Source organism: Podarcis filfolensis, assembly GCF_964270895.1.
Source record: "Podarcis filfolensis genome assembly, chromosome: 6".
NCBI classification, from domain to species: domain Eukaryota; kingdom Metazoa; phylum Chordata; class Lepidosauria; order Squamata; family Lacertidae; genus Podarcis; species Podarcis filfolensis.
This window is the reverse complement of record NC_139609.1, coordinates 18,292,052-18,313,878: the sequence shown is the minus strand read 5'-3', so window position 1 is coordinate 18,313,878 and position 21,827 is coordinate 18,292,052. Positions and strand designations below refer to the sequence as shown.

General features: G+C 42.1%; 1 protein-coding gene across 6 annotated transcripts in view; it reads right to left on the bottom strand.

The window, feature by feature from the left end:
* The window catches only part of CFH (complement factor H), a 43,954-nt gene extending 24,015 nt beyond the window's left edge, over positions 1-19,939 (bottom strand). For 3 of the 6 annotated variants that reach the window (XM_083620245.1, XM_083620244.1, XM_083620246.1), the window contains exons 1-8: positions 19,592-19,868; positions 11,355-11,546; positions 10,170-10,275; positions 9,643-9,719; positions 7,509-7,703; positions 4,551-4,721; positions 3,222-3,395; positions 1,941-2,141 (exon numbers count right to left, since the gene is read on the bottom strand). In XM_083620245.1, the coding sequence (XP_083476371.1) occupies positions 1,941-2,141; positions 3,222-3,395; positions 4,551-4,721; positions 7,509-7,703; positions 9,643-9,719; positions 10,170-10,275; positions 11,355-11,546; positions 19,592-19,658 (1,183 nt within the window). In that variant the 5' untranslated portion in view covers positions 19,659-19,868. Of the gene's footprint in view, positions 1-1,940; positions 2,142-3,221; positions 3,396-4,550; positions 4,722-7,508; positions 7,704-9,642; positions 9,720-10,169; positions 10,276-11,354; positions 11,547-19,591 lie in introns of all 6 variants that reach the window. The other 3 variants (XM_083620241.1, XM_083620242.1, XM_083620243.1) reach the window with 3 other exon arrangements.
* Positions 19,940-21,827: the final 1,888 nt, after the last annotated feature.

Genomic DNA, 21,827 nt, shown 5'->3' with positions numbered 1-21,827 from the left:
AGGGTCTCAGCTTTCTTTTGGCCTTGCTATGGACCTTAGGTTTGTCACCCTGGTTGTCCAGGGGGCCTGGTAGGAATTTTTCCATTTGGCATTAGGCTTTTTGGTTTTTCGCCTACCTCGTAGCAATCGTCACAACTTTCGTGGTATTGGTGGGTAGGTTAGGCATTGGAATAATGTGTTGTGGTGTGTGGAAGGGCTAAGTGTGGCCATCGCCTATGCCTTCAATTTTGGGTATTCCGTTAAAGGAATCCGGCGGTCGTGTATTCTGTCCGATGCCTGCGTGGCGGGAGGCCATGGCACGACCCTCGGTGACATCAGGGGAGAGCTTATAGTTGGATTAGCATCAACAGGCTCCACCTACTGGTGAATAAACCCCCCTGTTTTAGACTCACCCCTCTCCGAGTGGGTAGAGTCAGATGACGTAATCCAATGCCTAAGCCAATACCTTTTCACTTGCTGTAATCAATAAAGTTGTGGCCTTTTCTTGCCCATTAACCTTATATCACGTGTCCTTGTGTTTTCATTCCACTATGCGGGGATCGGGTCCTCGAACCACAATTGAAATATTATTTTCAAGATAGATGGTGCATTACTCGAGAGACTTGGTTTCAAGTTTTCCTATATGCTTTTGCAACATATATATGTAGAAAATAGACACACAATGTGATTTATAAAATAGGTCTTTTATGGACCCCTTCATGTGTTGAAATAATCTTTAGGTGTCATAGTGTCACACCACTTTTTTCTCTTTTAACAACCTTTCCTAGCTGCTTAAATATGAATTGATCCGATTCATATTTGAAGGTGAATCTGTATTTGAACGTGAATGTTATTTGCCTTCGCAAAACAATTCAGAAACCAAAACACAGACATCCTTCGAAATTCTCACTGCTCTGAATTTTGCAATGCAGTTCTCTGTTCAACTGATGTGTACAAAGGTGCATATGCTAGGGTACTGTGTGGATTAAAATACATACATATTTGGAAAGTAGCATACAAAAATGCATTGTGTAGAGGGAAATGGCTTTGCAAAAATGTGTATGTTAGGCAAACTGCCATACAATGTTAGCCAGCATTTACTGACAATTTGTCACTACACACACACACACACACACACACACACACACCACACACTCAAACCAATAAACTGATGTGGAAATGTGGAGAAATGAACTTAAGATTGGAAAAATTAGAAACCCAAAGAAACTAAAACTAACAGATTTATCCATCACTGACAAGAGGCCCCTGGAAGCGGGGGGACGGGACACATTGTGATGTGTGACATATAGAGAAAAAGAGAGGTGACTCCATAGGTATCGGAGGGCAACCATTTTTCCCTCCATACAATTACCCAGGAAGGGGTGTCACATCATAAAGCACTATGGCCACCAGGTACTTATTACACCAAACTTGAGCAGTTAGATTTTTTGTTAAAGGAAAAAGTGTACCATGGACCCCCTTCAAATACCATTATAACTATTATTTTTTATACTTAAAGAATAGGCGTATATTTAGGATTTTGTCTTAAAATATTACACAGGCATTTGACAGAAGGGACTTACAATGTACTTGTGTGACAATCACAAGGATGAGAGATTAAGATGATCCAACCCACCCCTACGTCCATAGCCACCTGCCCAAATGCCAAGATCTTCCACTGATACAAGGGGGCGGTGATCACACAGAAAGCCTTTCCATCAGGCCCCCCCCCCACATATGGAACACAATCACCAATACCAAATGGGTCAACCTGGTACTCAGCTTATTATATTTTTGGTGCCATATGAAGACATTTTCATATTAAATTTTAAAGTTTTCCACTCTGATTACTCACTGTTTAACCACGTTACACATTTTCCTTCCACATCTTTCGGAAGAGGCATATTTTGTCGTTTCCATTTCTCATCAAAGTTGAGAATGCAAGGGAAATGTTAACTTACTGAAGCATTTTGGTTCTGGATTCCAGCCGAATTTGGTGCATGAACTTCTACCCCATGTTTCTTTATTTCTTGGTAGAAAACCATCACGGCAACGATAGTCAACTGTTTGTCCCACCCTTCTTGGAAAATAGTAGTCTTTCCAGTTTTCAAAGGCATCAGATAGTTGTCCATTCTCAATCCGAATATAGTCACAGTTCTTTGCTTTGGAGAAGATGAGAAAAAGGTTAAGCCAAACATAAATAAACAGGATGTTCCACTTGCTATTTTCCTTGGTCTGGCTGGTTTAATGGAGGATGCACATTTGGCTCAAGTGTATCAGTGTCTGAATATTATCTGGGTTTCCCTCTTTGGTCTGTGTATGAAAACAGAAATAGATGACTGTGGCAGAAGATGCAGGTGGTCCCCAGACCCACGTTTGCTGCCAGGAACAGTCAGAGCTGGGGAAAGACAGTTTGCTGGGGCTTGAAGACCACAGTCTTCTCCAGCCCAGAGATAAGCTTTTGACCCTTAGAACAAGGACATAGGGTAATGGTGCGGGGAACTCCAATATTTTAGCAAGCATTGAAATCAAATCTTTGCAAAAAGCTTGAGCCTATGCAGACATTCAGTCGGATGTGCCTGCATCCCTATTTCTGTATACCTGAAGGAGCGTCTCCACCCCCATTGTTCAGCCCGGACACTGAGATCCAGCTCCGAGGGCCTTCTGGTGGTTCCCTCATTGTGAGAAGTAAGGTTACAGGGAAGCAGACAGAATGCCTTCTCGGTAGTGGCGCCCACCCTGTGGAACACCCTCCCTTCAGATGTGAAGGAAATAAGTAGCTATCCTATCTTTAAAAGACATCTGAAGGCAGCCCTGTTCAGGGAAGTTTTTAATATTTAACGCTGTATTGTTTTTAATACTTGATTGGGAGCCGCCCAGAGTGGCTGGGGAAACTCAGCCAGATGGGCGGGTGTAAATAATAAATTATTATCATTATTTCGTCCGATATATTTGTGAATGATGGCAATAAAACTTTGTACTTGGGAACAGCATTTCAGTGGGCAAAAATCTGAGCCCTTACTCTGACTGTGAATAACCCAGCCTCCATCCAAGGGACCCCATGTGCCTCCATGCACAGCCCCTCACCTCCAGTAATAGAGCAATAGGTAGAGGTTCTTGGCTCTTCCTTCACACACACCTCAACTATCATCGTGATGGGCATATAATTCATAAACTACAAAGTTAGATGCATTGAATGCTAGTTGTTCATGTTTTGAAACTGCAAAGAGAAGGCTACTTACGAATACATATCGGAGGAGGAGACCACCCCGTCTCTGTACACATGGAAGGGGATTGGCGGTTCTGAAGCTGATAGCCAGGCTCACATTGTGTTTCGATTGTGTCTTGATAGTCATAGTGACTCTGCTTAGGATGGAAGTCGCCATTTTCTACTTGGGGTGGGGAGCAGACAATTTCTATGGAGGAATACAAGGAGGACACTTGGTCAACAACAGATCAAGCAACAAACTCTTTCCCTGGCTAGATATAATTCAGTACATCAGTATGAGAATGTATTTATTATTTGTTAAAAACAAACTTCAAAGTGATTTATGAAATATTAATAAATTTTTCAATAAGATAGAAAAGCAATAATTTCAAAGACCAAAGTCTTAATAAGGAAAGGGGGAAATTTATATCTTAAAAACTATTGTAAACACCTAAAATTGTTAGTCAGGTTGCAATAACACTTGCTGTTTAATGGTGAATTTTGGACATAATGGAGATGCAAAAGATCTGGATTATTATAAAAGATGCAGGAGGAAAGGACTAGCAATAGGACCCACAAAGGAGATGAGGGAAGTCCAGGAGATTCTATGGAATCTTGTTTCTATATTGTATGTTGATATGCTATTGTAAAATTTAATTTGAAAAACCCAAATAAATTTACAAAAAAAGAAAGTAAACAATAATAATAATAACTTTCAAAAAGATAAAATAACAGTAGAATAAGAACAGATTAAAATTCACATCTAAACATCTTAGCAAAAGATTGCAAAACCAGAATCAGCGGAACTTGCTAAAGAAAATTTACTTGATTAGCAATATGTATTTTGTTGAAAAGGAACAAAAGTTGAAATGGAACAAAAGCACATGTATTCTGCTCTTGGATCACCGAATTATTAGTCCCTTTAAAATAATATAGGCACAGTGTTGCAACATGCCACTGCCATTCTAGATGTTCCTCTCTTCCCTTTCTGCTGTCATAGATCTTTTTTGTGAACCACCCTGAAACCTCTGGATTATTGGGTGGTATATTATTATTATTATTATTATTATTATTATTAATAATAATAATAATAATAATAGGTGCCTTTCCGGACACCACTGTGGAAGCATTCCCTCCTATATGCAAGATGTAAGTGAGGAATAAATAAATACCGGTATAAAACACAAAATGGCATAGTTTTAAAGGTGTAAAAATCATTGTCCCGATTCAACAAGGACAACGTTCTGATCTATTTTAAATTATCTAATCCAATCCACTTGACTAAAATTGCAGTCTTGTGCACAATTCCCTCAGAGAGTTACACTGAAACAACGACAGCTCTAGGAACTGGAAACATACAAACCTATGCACGCAAGTCTTGAACTCCACCCATTCCGAGTGCATGTAGCATCCGATCTCTCAGCATGCTTGTACCCATTAGAACATGAGAAGTGCACTCGGTCCCCCTCTTTGTAAAGTTTCTTTGGGTTTAGTATATATCCATGATCAATGTTTTCTTCTTGGCAAGTAATTTCTATTGCAAAATACAAACAAAATTTCCGTATTAGGAAACGAGGTGTTAACTTGTAACAAAAAGAAATGTAATTCAATGTTTCTAAAAAGTTTCTTTCATGAACAATTCACTGTATTCCCATTTCTAAGGTGCCAGAACTCAGAAGGAGTCACGTAATCATGCCCGAGAGCAGGCTAAATGCAGAACTGAAGCCATTATTCTCATTCAGGAGTGAACTAGATTCAAGTCCAGTGACATAAAATATTCTCAACAGCTTCCATATGTTTCCTAGGTGTTGAAAGAATCTTTAGGAGTCACAGTGTCACACCACTTTTTTTTCTTTTAACAACCTTTCCTAGCGGCTTAAATATGAATTGATCCGATTCATATTTGAAGGTGAATCTGTATTTGAACGTGAATGTTATTTGCCTTCGCAAAACAATTCAGAAACCAAAACACAGACATCCTTCGAAATTCTCACTGCTCTGAATTTTGCAATGCAGTTCTCTGGCCAACTGATGTGTAGAAAGGTGCATATGCTAGGGTACTGTTTGGATTAAAATACATACATATTTGGAAAATAGCATACAAAAATGCATTGTGTAGGGGGAAATGGCTTTGCAAAAATGTGTATGTTAGGCAAATTGCCATACAATATTAGCCAACATTTGCTGACGATTTGTCACTATATATATATATATATATATATATATATATATATATATATATATATTCACTCTCTCTCTCTCTCACACACACACACAGAGAGAGAGAGAGAGAGAGTTGTGGCTGGCTGGCTGGCTGGCTGGCTGGTGTGGGTGGTTTGGCACTGCTCACCTGGGCTACCCAACATTGTACATTGCTGCCAACTACCAAGAGTAGGGGGCAAGGCAGTGGGGAGTTGCGACACAGGTGCAGTGGCAGAGTCAATTCAGCACTGTCACTGTCACTGCCACTGCACTGTGCTGAGCTCCTCACTGCCTTGACCTTCCCCTTTCTCTAACTGGCAGTGATGCCAGGAGAGTAATGCTCCCCTACCAGCCACTGCAACAAGGCTTACTGCCTCCCTATCATGCTGAGCATTTCCCTTGAGCATCTTGACTCGTTTCCTCGAAAAGTGAATGCCTATGTCATAGAAGCGCAATGAAGGAAGTGAGCTGTGGTGACCTTGCCTCTCCTCCCTTGCTGGAATTGTGCTTGGCCTCATTGCCTAAGGATTCTGGATGCGTGAAAATGCCTTGCTCTACACTGGATTGCTTCTGTGCCTGGCCACAATCCAATATTTGGCCATTCATTAGCCCTGGTGAGAACAAAAATGGCCTTTCCAAAAACACTATCTCTACAAGCTGGCATCTGGAAAGGCTAGTTGCCCAGGTTTGAACATATTTTGGATGGCAGAGGTACTCTATCCAATTTGCACAAAGTACTCATCTCTTACTTTTTCATTCAGCACCAATGGCTGAGAACGATGTGCTCAAGTAGCTTCTTAAACTACCTGTGACAGGAAGCTTAAAATACCCTGCCTCATTTTTGTAGATGGCTTGCCTGTTGTGTCAAGTAACATCCCCCCACCTTTTAAGGAAATAAAGCATTTAAGAGTGCCCCCATTGTTCAATCTTCATTCAGTCTTTATGGGACCTCATCAAGATTGCTCCAGCCTGGTTCAGCTTTCCCCTCACCTCTTTCTCTACCTTTTACCCTTGCCTCTCCTCCATCTTTGTCATTTACTTCCATTCTAGTCAGGTACCTAGAGAGGACAGGAAGCCTCACACCTCCCCTTTAAAGCTATTTTTCAATGAACTGAGAAGGTTCAGGAGAATCCAAGTTGCTTGCTTTGGAAACCACACCGTGTCAGGCTCAAAGGAACCTATGCATGTACAAAATCCTTTTAATTTACATGTCAGGGTTGTTCTATGAAATCTAGGCCTCTATTACAGTGTGCCAGATTCCTAGCAACCTCTTCTTGCTTTATAACATGACAGTAGCTTTCCCCACCTCCCTCTCTTTCTCTTCAGGTTCCACTCCGTGGTCATAGTTATAGGCAGTTGCACATTTAGTGCTAATTCTTCTGTGATAAATATGTACAAGCCTTGGTTTTGTACCTCTACTGCTGATTTCCCCCTGTTACTCTAAAAAAGAAAATGTCCCCATGGTGAACCATCTTCTGACCCCCAAGTATTGGAAGACATGCTTCCATTGATGGCACATGTACACATGAACATCACATGTGATAAGGGACACATGTTAACACACCATCAATAAATTCAAAGATTCATTAAATTGTTGATTTAGTTAGGTAAAGCTAAGGGGAACTGCAGACCCTATTTCCCAGGGATGTTCCTATTTTCCAGGGATGTCCCTGATTTAGAGAAGCTGTCCTGGTGTCTGAGTTGATCCTGGAATGTCCCACTTTTCCTTAGGATGTCCTTATATTCATCAGAGAAATGTTGGAGGGTATGGAGTTATCTGACCCCCGAGCCATCTTTAGGTAATCCTTTATAGTTTAAAAAATGTTATTATGTTTTTATATATGTTGGAAGCTTCCCAGCATGTCTGGGGCAACCCAATTAGATATGTGGGGGGTATAAATAGTAAAATTAACATTATGCAATGGAACATCCCTATTTTCATCAGAGAAATGTTGGAGGGTATGGAATTGATGGATCTAATTTTAAATGAACAGCCCTATTATTTTATACAAACTCTCTGGTGATAATTTTTGGCATGCAAAAGGGGCTTTAAGCCCTGAGCTTTAACATATCTTCTGCTGCTTTTGATTGTTTGTTTTATCCCCTCCTCCCAACTAACCTACACATCTTGGTACATCATCACTCCAGTTTCCATGAGCTGTGCAAAAGATTTGTTCGGACCCCTGGATTTTGAAACTTCCGGAGCATTCAAATCGTAACACTTGGCCAAACAGAAATTCCTGGTCTAAGTCTTGTACTCCAGTCATAAGGATTCTTCCATTTTCTGGTGCTTTTACTGGGAAACACTTCGTCACTATAAAACAAATAACAACGTCATGCAAAGTTTAGCAAGATATTTTTTGAAGGTGATCAAGAAAAACAGTAGAAAATGTGTAGCATAATTACTCCAGCCATAATACAGTTGTACCTTGGAAGTTGAACAGGATCCATTCCAAAAGTCCATTCAACTTCCAAAACATTCAGAAACCAAATTGCACCTTCTGAGTGGCTGCAGGAACTTCCTGCAGCCAATCAGAAGCCACGGAAGCCATGTCAGACGTTCAGGTTCCAAAATAACGTTCACAAACTGGAACAAACACTTCTGGGTTTGTGGTGTTCGGAAGTGTTCCAGGGCATTTGGGATCCAAGGTACAAATGTACTCAACAGAAGACATTCAAGTGTACTATTTATCAACAGAAGAGGAATGCAGAAAATGCAATTCCTCCATCATTTTCTGATTATTTCCGTCTGTCTCTTTCCACTGTGTTGGGAGAGGCATCTATCCCTTGGCACACAGGAAACAGGAAGCCTGGCCCAGACTGAATTATTGAGCAGATCTATCAAAATTAAACCTGGCTGTGTGTGGATTTAATACACACAAGATTTTCTGTTCAGTTTTTCTTATCTTTGCCATTGGCCATAACATACAATCTATAGCCTAAAGCGTTGGCTATCACAGCAGCCAAACATTCCTTTTAAAACCAGTAAATCTTCAATATCTACAGTATGAATCGCTAGCTATATCAATGTTTCCATTAGCAAAGAAGAAACTATTCCTCCACAAAAAAGTAGACCAATATTAATAGATTCTCAAAATTTGGAATGAGACACAGGGGTGACTGCGCTGTTTTGTGATACATGGTTTATTTACACATACATAGAACTTGAGTCTATGATGGAGGGATTCACAGCATCAACACCCAAATGGGCCTTGCGTCTCCCATAGACCCAACTTTGGTTTCAAACAGGCATCAAATATTGTGCTCTTCCTCCTGCTCTTCTGCTTCTCTGTCACATAACACCTAACTCTAACCTTTCTAACCTAAGCTCTGTGGCTTTATCTTTGAGGGAGAGGCCCCAACCATTTGCCATCTCACAATGAGTTCCCTTAACCTTTGTTGTCTTAATGGCCCATCTCAACACAGGAGGCTAGCTGAATTTAACTAGCCTTGAACACTTGCTGATTCCAGGGGATTAGAAGTGCCTAGCATACAGCCTAATACACATGGGTCTGGCACCCAGTTTCAACATCCCAAGCCTTCATTGAATTCTAACACTTGCTCAGCTTGGAGATTATGGTGGTCTGGCACCCACAAACTGATAACACTATGGAATCCTGGGAGCTGTGCGAACAAAAGAGAAATGCTTCTTGCTTCAAGTAAAACAATTAAAGGACAAAGGCTCAGAATCAGTCCCCCTGCACACATAGAAAAAACATCCAGATATACACAGAGGATTGCAGCACCCTGGAAAGCTCCTCTGAGTTCCCCAGCCTTCAAAACAAAGGAGAAAGGAAATAAAAGAATTGGTGGAAGCTACCTTAGAGAACGGGGACGCGGGTGGCACTGTGGGTTAAACCACAGAGCCTAGGACTTTCTGATCAGAAGGTTGGCGGTTTGAATCTCCGCGACGGGGTGAGCTCCCGTTGCTCGGTCCCTGCTCCTGCCCACCTAGCAGTTCGAAAGCACGTCAAAGTGCAAGTAGATAAATAGGTACCGCTCCAGCGGGAAGGTAAATGGCATTTCCGTGCGGTGCTCTGGTTCGCCAGAAGTGGCTTAGTCATGCTGGCCACATGACCCAGAAGCTGTACGCCGGCTCCCTCGGCCAATAAAGTGAGATGAGCGCCGCAACCCCAGAGTCGGTCACGACTGGACCTAATGGTCAGGGGTCCCTTTACCTTTTTACCTTATAGAACCTTAGACAATTCCGATGTACTCTGAATTTCAGTCAAGATCTCTGAAGGTCCACTCACCTTCACAATGAGGGACATCATTGCTCCATCCATCTGCACGGCAATCACGGTAATTTGTATGACTGAGCATCTTGTACCTGGAAGATTTTTTTTAAAATAAACTGAATTTTTTTAAAACTATAGAATTACATGAGTGGATCAGCTTCTGTAATAGTACTTCGAAACATGACGAGGCTTTTGAAAAAGAAAGAACATTTTCTAGTTGTTTCTAGGGATGACACGAATATTCAGGAACAGCTGTAGCTTGCACACCAGGCAAAGTTGACAAAACTAATTTGCAGCCACTTGTTTTCTTCTGACTGAAATACTTTGCGGTGAAATGGGTGCCTTAGCCCAAGAGCAGTCAGTCAGGCACCCCAGCACTACCCAAGTACAACCACCCATTTAAGCATATACGGTAATATACACCTGATGTTCTATTTTTTTAAAAAATGAGTTTTTTTAAATCAGTAGAGTTTTTAATCATAAAGCACCTGTCCTTAAAATAATACCATGATTAAATATCTGAAGGAGGGGGGGTAACTTACCCATCATCACATCGATACACAACACGAGCACCAAAGACAAATTCATTTTCATTAACAATATCAAAAGAGCCAGACTGAATATCTCCAGGATGTCCGCATGGCTTTTCTGGAAATTAAAAAAAAAAAATGAAATGTAATGCATTATAACACTTCTGGTTAGAAAAACATGGCATTTGAGAACCATGCAATGTTAGGAGGAATATATGAGGTTGTGAAGAACAGCCTTGCATCTCCTTGTCTCTCCATGAAGAAATAGAAGACATGCAACATCACTGAGCTCAAAATTCCCCCACTCCTGCTCTGATTCACCAGGTGCCTCTTGTAGAAAAATTGGGGTGGAAATCTTAAGTTGCTTCAAGCACCTTCTTTTAGAAGTCATAACCAGGGAGATACGGAGCTGTTTGTGGTGGCAAACAACTTTTCTTCATAACATTGTATTTGGCCCTCAGCTTCCGTGTGTGTCCGTGTTTGTGTGTGCAATGATTCTTCAACATCAACTTTGTTGGACTGGTCATGTTGTGCAGATACCTGATTATCGTCTTCCAAAGCAACTACTCTATTCCAAACTTAAAAATGGAAAGTGTAATGCTGGTGGTCAACAAAAGACGTTCAAAGACTCTCTCAAGGCAAATCTTAAAAAATGTAGTATAAACACCGACAGCTGGGAAACACTGGCCTGCAAGCGCTCCAATTGGAGAACAGCCTTTCCCAAAGGTGTCATTGGCTTTGAAGACACTCAAACTCAGGACGAAAGAGTGAAACGCACTAAGAGGAAGGCACGCTTGGCAAACCCTCACTGTGATCAACTCCCACCCGGAAACCTATGTCCCCACTCTGGAAGGACATGTGGACCCAGAATTTATGGAAGACAATCTTACTTGGCTATGAGTGATCACCAAAGGAGAAGGAGAAGAGAAGTAGTGTAGGCAGTATTCAGCTTTCAGTTAAAAAGGAAAATGATAATATTTCTCCACCTCTCTGAGTGGAAACAAATAATGGAATCCAAATGTCAAACAAAAAAAAGGAGATAGTGCCTACAAACTGAACTAGAACCTTGTGGTCTCTGTTAGAATGCTAAAAAAAATGAGTCATCCCAATGATTATCACAAAGAGAAAAAAATTAACTGCTCAAAATATTTCAATTGCCTGTGATTCTGAATTCTGCAAAGTTATGCTTTTACTTACTTCTGCATTCTACATGTGGTACAGATTGCACCCATTCTCCATCATTACACTGAAATCTAAGGCGCCCAAGTTTTATATATCCAGGCCGGCAGTTGTAGATTACTTCTTCCCCATGGGAATAGGATGGTTTGCCTGGTAATTTTGCAAGTTCTTCACGGTCTCTTCTTGGGGGTGGTCCACAGTCATTTCCACCTAGATACGTGTGAGGGGGGGAAAGTATCAATCAAGCATGACTTCCAGGTCCTGTACACTAACATTTAAAGTATCTGAAGAAAAAAGAGCAAGAACTGAGGATTCCATTGAATTAAGCAATTAAAACGCTGGCTTCGTAACTGTGATTGCTACCTAACCTCCCTTCATTGTACTATAAGTCAGGTTTGAACAGAAAGTATGTTGCTGTCCATCAGTGGAAAGTGTTCAGAATACCCCGTTGCTGGGATTCTCACAAAATACTGGTCTTGAATACCTTACCTGGGAAGGTGACAGTGATAATGGGCTAATATTGATCAAGATAATTTGAGTCTAAAAAGGTTGTTCCAGGAGTGTTCTTCAGAGATGCTTAGTGAAGAATTAAGTTTCTTAGACCTACACCCCACCCAGTTAGATGCAATGCAATAGACAAGAGTTTATTTTCTTCTTCTAGTTTAGGCCTAACCAGCTGGGATTCAAGTTCAATACATTCTCTTTAATGACTTGATGAATAGTAAACTTTATGGAATTAATACATTAGTGAATTAACATTGGGTTAACGATGACAGGTGGAAGGAGGAGGTCTGTGCTCATGAAGTATACTGGTGTTATTTTAAAGGGGGTGGCCCATGTACAGTCAGACGGTTGTTGGCATCCGTCTGTCTCGAGAGACAATGGAGTCTGCTTCTGGGGGGTGAAATCAGACTGCTACATTAGCAGCACTGAAGTGACCTCTGTGGTGTGCAAGCCTGGGCTGCTGAGATGACAAGCCATGCTGATGTGGTCCAAAGGAAAACAAAGCAATACGTCTGGCACCAACTTGGCTGCAGGAGTTGGCAGAAGGAGGTGTACAAGGTGCCATTCAACCAAATTAGGGACTCTACTCCGGATTTGTGTAGTTTTTACTGCTTAGCTTTTTCCTCTTCTGAAGATATCCCACAAGGCAACGGAGATTTAGGATCAGAGACTTCCTTCTCCTAGACCAGCGGTTCTCAACCTGTGGGTCCCCAGATGTTGTTGGACCACAACTCCCATCATCCCTGAGCTCTGGCCTTGCTAGCTTATGGAAGATGGGAGTTGTAGTCCAACAACATCTGGGGACCCACAGGTTGAGAAGCGCTGTCCTAGACAAACTTCATTGCCCCTCACTTCTTTCTACAGCATGTGAAGAAATCACCTTCATGAGCATTGGGCCCACTGTTCGGCTCATCCACTCAACCCATTAGAACTTGTCTTATTCTAGGAGCCACAGGCGAGAGCTGAGCGCAGTGTGGAGACCAACTATGGTCAAACTACCCCAGAACAGGCACGATTGCCCCCTACCAGAGGTACTCTTCCTCCCCTAACATCCCATGCAAAACCAGACTAGTGCAAGGCAATTCAACTCTGCCAATCAATTAACTGAACAGCATGATCCTACACAAGGCTACTGGAGCTCAGTGGTTTAGTAATGAAACTGATTCATCTGACTTAATACTACATTTGTAGTCACTAGAGCATAGCCTCAGACTATTATTGAAAAAAGATTCAGCTCTCTCTTTTTCAAGTGTGCAGTTGGATTTTATATAGTACTTTTCCTCCCACCAGAGGGTGCAGTCATACTATCCAAAGGATGCACTGTCTGATTAAAGACTATGAAAGACCTATTCAAACTTGTTTTCTTCTACTTATTTTTCAAGATTTGTTTTTTTTGTTTGATATGAGGATATTTCTCTGTAAAAAAAAAGTCTCCAACTTTTTCATGTTTTGAGAAATCATGTGAGTAATTATTTTTTGCAAATTGTCCTGGCCGATAGCATCATCATCACCATTTTGCCTCCAACCTCACTATTTACAGGTCCACCTCTCCCCAACAAACCATGCAACTCAATGACACTTCATGAATTTGATGGACTTCAGTCTGCAAAGGTACATGGCATTATAAATGCTATACTTTAAGTTAGAGTCATAGAATAGTAGTGGTGGAAGGGACTCTGAGGATCATCCGGTCCAACCCTCTGCAATGCCAGAATATGCAGCTGTCCCATATGGGGACCGAACCTGCAACCTTGGTGTGACCAGCACCATGCTCTAACCAACTGAGCTATCCAGTCACCAGAAGACTCTTTGCTGTTTTTGCTGCAAGAGACTAACACCGCTACACCTCCGGGCACGATCTGAGAATGCCCAAATTCCATTCTGCAGGCAATCAATAGCGTTTAAAGTGCAAGGCAGATGGGAATCTTTCCTATGGGGCTGTTTGCACGAATGCATTGTATCCAACAGCAGCCAGTGATATCCCACTGAAAGCTCACAAGCAGCATGTGAAGGAATGCGTTGTGTAGGGGAGGAACCTGTGGATCCCCCAAAGACCTACTGCGACCAACTGGCTGCACACTTGGAGGATTAAGTCACTCAGCTTTGGAGTGATCTTGACTCTGCACTTGCTGAAGCTCCAGTTGAAATATCATATTGGCCCAAATATAAGCCACACTTTTTGTTTCCAAATTCCGACTGTGAAAAGTTAAAGTGTGGCTTATATTCGGAACTGAGTGCGCCTGCCTCCTAGCACTGCCACCCTGAAGCGGGTCTTATATTCGGGCCAATACAGTATGCAGTGCTGTTATCGAGGATGCTTTGCAGGGTCAGTTTCACCTTATGCAATCAGCTGATGTAGTCAAGGCAATGTGTCCGACCACGTGCCCCCTAGACCCCTGTCCATAGAACCATAGAACTGTAGAGTTTGAAGGGACCCCAGAGTCATCTAGTCTAATCCCCTGCAATGCAGTTGGCCCATCATCATCATCATCATCATCATTTTTAATTTGTATACCGTCTTTCTATCTTACAATACTCAAGGCGGTTTACAAGCTGAAGAAACAAAAAAATGTGCATCTTATAACAATCTAATGCAATACAAAAATGTGATAATAAAACAACTTTAAAATAGGCAACCTACATCAAAAAAGTAACATTCAACAATCTTTAGAATAGTATAAAAATAATAATATCAACATATAAAAGTTAAGCAGAAATCCACTCAGCAGTTACAATAAATATCTAAAGTATAATCAGTAAAACAATGGCAAGCCACACTACATAAAATAATACAATACACATTGAGAAGCAGAGACTAGAGGGTAGAGCAAGGCAGGTGGAAGGAGGCCCTCACAGCTCTTCCTTCAGGGACAGCTCCTTCATGAGGAGTCCCAGGAACAGGGGGTGGGGCAAGGCAGGTGGGGGCAGGGGGTGTGGCAACCAACTACCACAAGCCCCTTTTAGGGCTGGGGGTGGAGAGGACCGTGGTGGGGCAGCCCCAAGCATTCTTGGAGGACAAAGATTATTTAGATCCATTCCAATCTGGGTTCAGACCTGGCCACCGTTTTGGTCAAACTGATGAATGACCTTTTTGCAGAGAGTGGGACAAGGGGATTATGACCTTGTTCCAGCTTCTGGATCAGTCATCCGTGTTTGAGACCATAGACCATGACATCCTCTTGAACCAACTCTGGGGAATGGGAATTGGGGTATGACAGTACTTCCAATACTACCTTTAGGACCAAGTCTAGAGTGTAGCATAGCTTTTGGGCCCCTGGTGGCTACTTTATGGGGTGCCGCAGGGGATATTATTATTATTATTATTATTATTATTATTATTATTATTATTTATTACTTATATGGCTCCCAACAGATTATTAAAAACACAATAACACATCAAACATAAAAAACTTCCCTAAACAGGACTGCCTTCAGATGTCTTCTAAAAGTCAGATAGTTGTTTGTTTCCTTGATATCTGAAGGGAGGGCGTTCCACAGGGAGGGTGCCACCACGGAGAAGGCCCTCTGCCTGGTTCCCTGTGACCTCACATCTCGCAGTGAGGGAACCGCCAGAAGGCCCTCAGCGCTGGACCTCAGTGTCTGGGCTGAACGATGGCGGTGGAGACACCCCTTCAGGTATACTGGGCCAAGGCTATTTAGGGCTTTAAAGGTCAGCACCAACACTTTGAATTGTGCTTGGAACCGTACTGAGAGCCAATGTAGGTCTTTCAGGACCGGTGTTATATGGAACTATTACACTCCAGTGCTATTTAATATTTACATGAAGCCATTGGGAGCAGTCATTAGGAGTATTGGGGTTAGATGCCCTCAGTATGCAGATGCCACTCAGTTCTATTTCTCCGTAACATCTGAATCAGGAGAGGCTGCAAAGTCCCTGGACCACTGCCGGGACGCAGTGGTGAAATGGATGCGGGAAAACAAGCTGAGCTTGAATCCTGGCACTGTGGGTGAGTCGTTCCTATGTCTGAGAAATTGGTCGGTTGCCTACCTTGAATGGGGTCACACTCCCTGTGAAGGGACTTGCAGTTTGTGGGGGGTGCTTCTGCATCCAGTTCTGCCACTAGAGGCTCAGGTAGCCTTGGGGGCTAGAAATGCCTTTTTACCAACAGCAGCTGGTTCAACAGCTCTCTCCAACTCCTCTCAGGGCAAACACTTCCTTTGCCTACAGCAGCTCTTAAGAGCCAAAGGGACTGGGCTTCGGGGCATGTACACATGAGAAGTGTTCCCATACTTGCACCACAGCCTTAATGATGTGATAGCAGGGGAGTAGTGGAGAGAAGGAAGAGGCAATTTTATACAGTGACATAGAGAGAGAGAGAGAGAGAGAGAGAGAGAGAGAGAGAGAGAGAGACCTAGTTTACTGGGCCTCACAGGCTCACATTATAATTTAGAGCCCTGTACAAATTGTCTCTTGGAATTCTCCACTTCAGTTGTGGCTGAAGAAGACGGAAGGGCCACTTCAGCAAATTTAATCACAGGGAGAAGACATTTTCCAACAGGAGTCAGCTCTAACAGGAGTGAGACTCACTGTTAGCAGTAGCACAATGTTTTCCTTCCTTTCTATCTTAGGCTTCTCATTGTGGTCACTTTAAACCACAGAGGTGCAGGTTAATTCTGTGTCCAGGGTGGCTGTCTACCAGCTCCACTTGGTAAGCAGGCTAAGACTCTACCTGCCCGCAGACTGTCTCGCCAGAGTGGTGCATGCTCTAGTTATCTCCCGCTTGGACTACTGCAATGCGCTCTACGTGGGGCTACCTTTGAAGGTGACCCAGAAACTGCAATTAATCCAGAATGCGGCAGCTAGACTGGTGACTGGGACTGGCTGCGAGGACCACATAACACCGGTCCTGAGAGATCTGCATTGGCTCCCAGTATGTTTCCGAGCAGAATTCAAAGTGTTGGTGCTGACCTTTAAAGCCCTAAACGGCCTCAGTCCTTTATACCTGAAGGAGCGTCTCCACCCCCATCGTTCAGCCCGGACACTGAGATCCAGCGCGAGGGCCTTCTGGCGGTTCCCTCATTGCGAGAAGTGAGGTTACAGGGAACCAGACAGAGGGCCTTCTCAGTAGTGGCGCCCACCCTGTGGAACACCCTCCCTTCAGATGTGAAGGAAATAAGCAGCTATCCTAACTTTAAAAGACATCTGAAGGCAGCCCTGTTCAGGGAAGTTTTTAATATTTAATGCTCTACTGTTTTAAACATTTGATTGGGAGCCTCCCAGAGTGGCTGGGGAAACTCAGCCAGATGGGCGGGGTATAAATAATAAATTATTATTATTAAACAGGAGCAGAGGCAATGGTGTCGACAAACCACCCACTATTTTTGCCTTCTCCACAATGCCCAGTGCCATGCCAGAGCTTTGGGTTGGGGGGAGGTGTGAAAGCTGCCACAAAAATAGGGTGAAGAATATTCAGAGGAAATTTGGTTGTGGGGGTGCCTTCTTTTTCTGCCGGGAGTTGAGGAGGGGAAAGGGGGGCGGATCTCAGAAATTTCTCTCAGAAAAAAGTGTCCTAAGGAATTTCAGCTTAGCTCCTGCTAAGTGCTCTTGCATAGCATGCAGCCCTGCTGGCTAATAGCATTAGAAGCATAACAGCCATGGGCTTTCAGCTTCTTTTCAGATTTTAAATGTATGAATTTTGCTTTTCAAAAAGATCCCCAAACATGGATGCCTTCCTTTGCCTTTATATAATGGAAACATTTCAGAACATGTTAGAAAACATTCTGGGTGAAGAATGATTTTCAAAACAGTTATCAGCAACAACTCTTTGTGATTTGACAGCATGGAAAAGATTGCTGTTCCTGGTTATTTTAATCTAAACAGGAATCCTGATCAACACTGCAGATGAAGAATTCTTATCTCAGAAATACTCACTTATTTCCCCATTACCACCCACAAGAATATCCGATGAGCAACGGATATAAACGGAAGTCTACAATATTATTTGTTCTATTATACCTGGGAGCACAGCATGAAAAATTGGACTTGAGCACTAACAAAAAGGAGCGGAGCCTGACTCTCTCGTAACTAATGATTAACTACATTCTTGCCCAATGTCGACTTCCAATCGAGGTTTGCAGTTCATGGCAATATAAGGGTATTTACAAGGCAAGATCTGAATAATCTAGCTGGTGGTTTGTGTGTGTGTGTGTGTGTGTGAGAGAGAGAGAGAGAGAGAGAGAGAGAGAGAGAGGTTGGAGGCAGAGTGCACAAATTAGGACTGGTTCACACATTACAGTTGCCATGGGAATGCTGTCAAAAATGGCTACCCAGTGATGCTCACTTTCTATTTGGCTCATAAGGTTTCAAGCATTGACTATGCAACAGCCACATAATACTTGCAAAAGTGGCCCTCTATGCCCACAGTAACCACCGTTGTCCGGCACAGTGTGCTGGCTAATACTGGGCACGATGAAAAGGTAGCAAATGGTTAGTTATTTAATTTATTGTTGTTCCATTTTCCTTCCCAGAGTAGAGGAGAGTGTTTATGGGTTTTTTTCTATGTAAGATGCTAAAATAACTTTACTGGCCTTAGGTACTATGGAGAGATGCCATTTTCTGCTGTACCTCAGGCAATAACTTGAGTGGGCCCCAACTGTGGGGGCAGTGAAAAACCTCAGTGTAGTGTGTGTGTGTGGGGGGGGTCACATTGTATGAGAAATACTTCCAAACATTAGTGACCAGCTGGAATTTGCTTGCCAAAACAATATTTTTTCTAAGGTTATCCCCCATCCTAACCATATCCCCTGCTTTGGGACATACATGTTCATTGCATAGTGCATAATACCACCATACATACATTATAGGCTGCTGATGTTAAGCCACATTTCCAACATGTTGTAGCATTTGCTTCTCCACCCTTCAGCAAATGCAGTCCCCAACCATAACAAGCTACACCTACAAGCTACACCTACCTTCTTTGATACAACCTATACAGACGAAACCTCAGCAATGACATCAAATGCACCTCTTCTTCTTCTTTTTTGCAAAGCAAATGAATATGCAAAACCCTCTCCCCTTCTATGTTTATGCAAAATTTCTTGGATCCATATACCTGCTTTTAGCCTCCTTGTTTTCTATTCACACTTCAGTTGTGCATAACAACACACACTCTCAAAGTTCAGTGAGATGGAAAATTGGTTTCTACGTAATACGGAGTATTTTCAGCTGGGTGGTTCTACCATTTCGTACATACTAACAATGTAGAATTTGCAGTCTACTCAGAAGTTGCAGCTGCAATCCAGAGTGTTCAATGGAACTTACTCCTAACTGGTTTACAGCTGAGGCTCAAGCATCACCACGCATGCACACAAAAGTGCCTCTTAATATGGTCCAAGTCTTCATTTCTGATGCTCTGGAGGCAGGTTGGGTTACAATGCTAGTAGAACTCCCACCTTGATAAGATGGTAAGAACAATTACATGAGAGAAAAACCCATTGAAATTAGCGGGACATACTTCTGAATAAACGTGTTTAGGGTCACACTGCACAGCTCTCTTCTCAAGCATCCCTGAAACTACAGCTGAGTCAAACCACTCACATCTTTAACTGCACAATGGAAATCTGAAAGGAATGACTCTGGAACTTGTACAACTCTTATAGCCAAATCCCAATGAATTAGGAGTATTTAGGTTAGGATTGCAGCCTTAGAGAAGTAAAGTACAGACATATCAACCACATCGTTCGAACACTGAGATCTATTTTCTGCATCAGTTTAAAATTCAACTACTTACCCTTCTGCGCAGAGCAACATATCCATAGCAGAAGCAGAGCAGTATAGCTCAGCAAATGTGGCATCATTGCTGAGCCTTGCAAAGGGTTGACACCCTTTGCAAACGGATTCTGCCTGGTTGCCTCTTAGTCTCTGCTACATCCACTTAGCCTCTCCTGATTGTGCCAAGGAATGACCTTGCTTAAGCTTTTTCTTCTCACTTCACCAATCACTTCCCCCTCTAACCCTGTTGCAACATGCACACAATCAGCCTTTTCTTTTGGCAGAGAATTATGCAAACGAAGTAGAAAATACTTCCCCAATTTCTCAACTGCCTCTGTCCTTCCTGCTCTGTTTGCTTTCACTCTTTCACGCTTCACATATGTGGCTATTTTCATTGGGAATTTCCCAGAAAACTCAAACAGAATTGCACTGGGCTACAAGCTGCCCAAAGGATTCCAGATTTCACAGAGGTTCCAGAATTTTACCATATGGGCTGCTAACATTTACACCTATTCCTTGCTCCCCACCAACACTAACCCCAAACATGATTCATTACATCTTATTCAGTTCTTCTGAAAATATTATTGGGGGAGGGGACCTGCATCGTTTACATAAGGTCAACAAGGTACAGTGGTACCTCGGGTTAAGTACTTAATTCATTCCAGAGGTCCGTTCTTAACCTGAAACTGTTCTTAACCTGAAGCACCACTTTAGCTAATGGGGCCTCCTGCTGCTGCTGTGCCGCCGGAGCACGATTTCTGTTCTCATCCTGAAGCAAAGTTCTTAACCCGAGGTACTATTTCTGGGTTAGCAGAGTCTGTAACCTGAAGCGCATGTAACCTGAAGCGTATGTAACCTGAAGTACCACTGTATTGGGTGCTGCACGTTAACGTACGGTACTTATTTATTTGAAACATTTCAACTCAAGGCAGCTGGCTGCAAGGATAAAAACGTGTATTTACAATTTAAAATGAAGTAATTTAAAATAAATCTTAAAGTATAGCACTAAAACAGTAAAGGAGCAGCAGAAAATTACAGAAGACAGCAGGTAGGAATGGGTAAATCTGTCAGTCTTTCAGTTTATAATTTCCCCACAAAAATTCAGTTCTCCACATTTACATATCAGTTTGCAACTTTCCTTTTTAAAAGTTCTCAGAAAGTTCATCAGAATGTTAGTGTGGATTTATTCCCCCCCAAAAATTTTTTTTGCCTAGTATACTTTTTTTTTGCAAAGCAGTTTTCCCTAATAAAATGTATTTTTGTATGCTATTTTCACTAATATATGAATGTTATGTACATTTTACACCAGTATATGTATTGTGTGCACACATGACTTGAATGGGCAATTGATTGCAAAATTCAGGGAGTGGTCTCAATATGTGGGAGAACAAAGTAGAGACCTTTGCAATAGAAAAGCAAGGTGAGGAGCCTGCTTTTATGGATGAACTATAATGGAAGTTGAATGTCTTTGGAAAAATTGGGTGCAATTCCACCTCTGACAGCATTTGGATGTCACAGCAAAGAATGGTTACAGTGCAATGATAAGCTATAAGACTATGCAAGCCTCAGTATAACACACACAGCCATGCAGAATGTCTGAGGATGAAATTACATTTTACTGACAGCAGTGTAGTGTTACATTTGAACTCAGACAAACTGTGGTTAGTTAGAACTATGGTTTACTAAAACAAGCCGATTTCAAACCATGGTTTATGAAGCTGGCTTGTTTCAGGAAACTTAATATTAACCACAGGTTTTTTTTGGGTTCAGATGTAATACTAAATTGGGGATAATTGAAAATAAAATTGTTGCCTAGGCTCATATCTGTAATTAAAAGCCACCGTTTACATTGTTCCCGAACACCTTTAAAAGTAACTGCGTTAAAGCAATCTAAACAAATCAATGGTGTAGGCTTCCTTGGAAAAATACATTGAAAAATAATCTCAATGAAGTGTGCACAAGATTGCAGCAACTACCTATTGCTAGGTGTGCTTATTCATAAATGAGTTCTACAGAATTCAGTAGGACTTATTTCCTGGTCAACAAACTTAACATTTAAGTCTTAGAGTCAATTGTTGCCCTTTGGTTCAGGCAGCAAAACGAACATCGTTGTGCTTTCAATTCGGCATGAAGGAACCCTGTACACACAGGGATGCACAAAAAGGCCTATAGAAGATATCCAGTTACTTCTCTTGCATCTCAGATTTTGATGTACCAACAGCTCAGAATTTGCCAAGGAATTCGACAAGGACTAG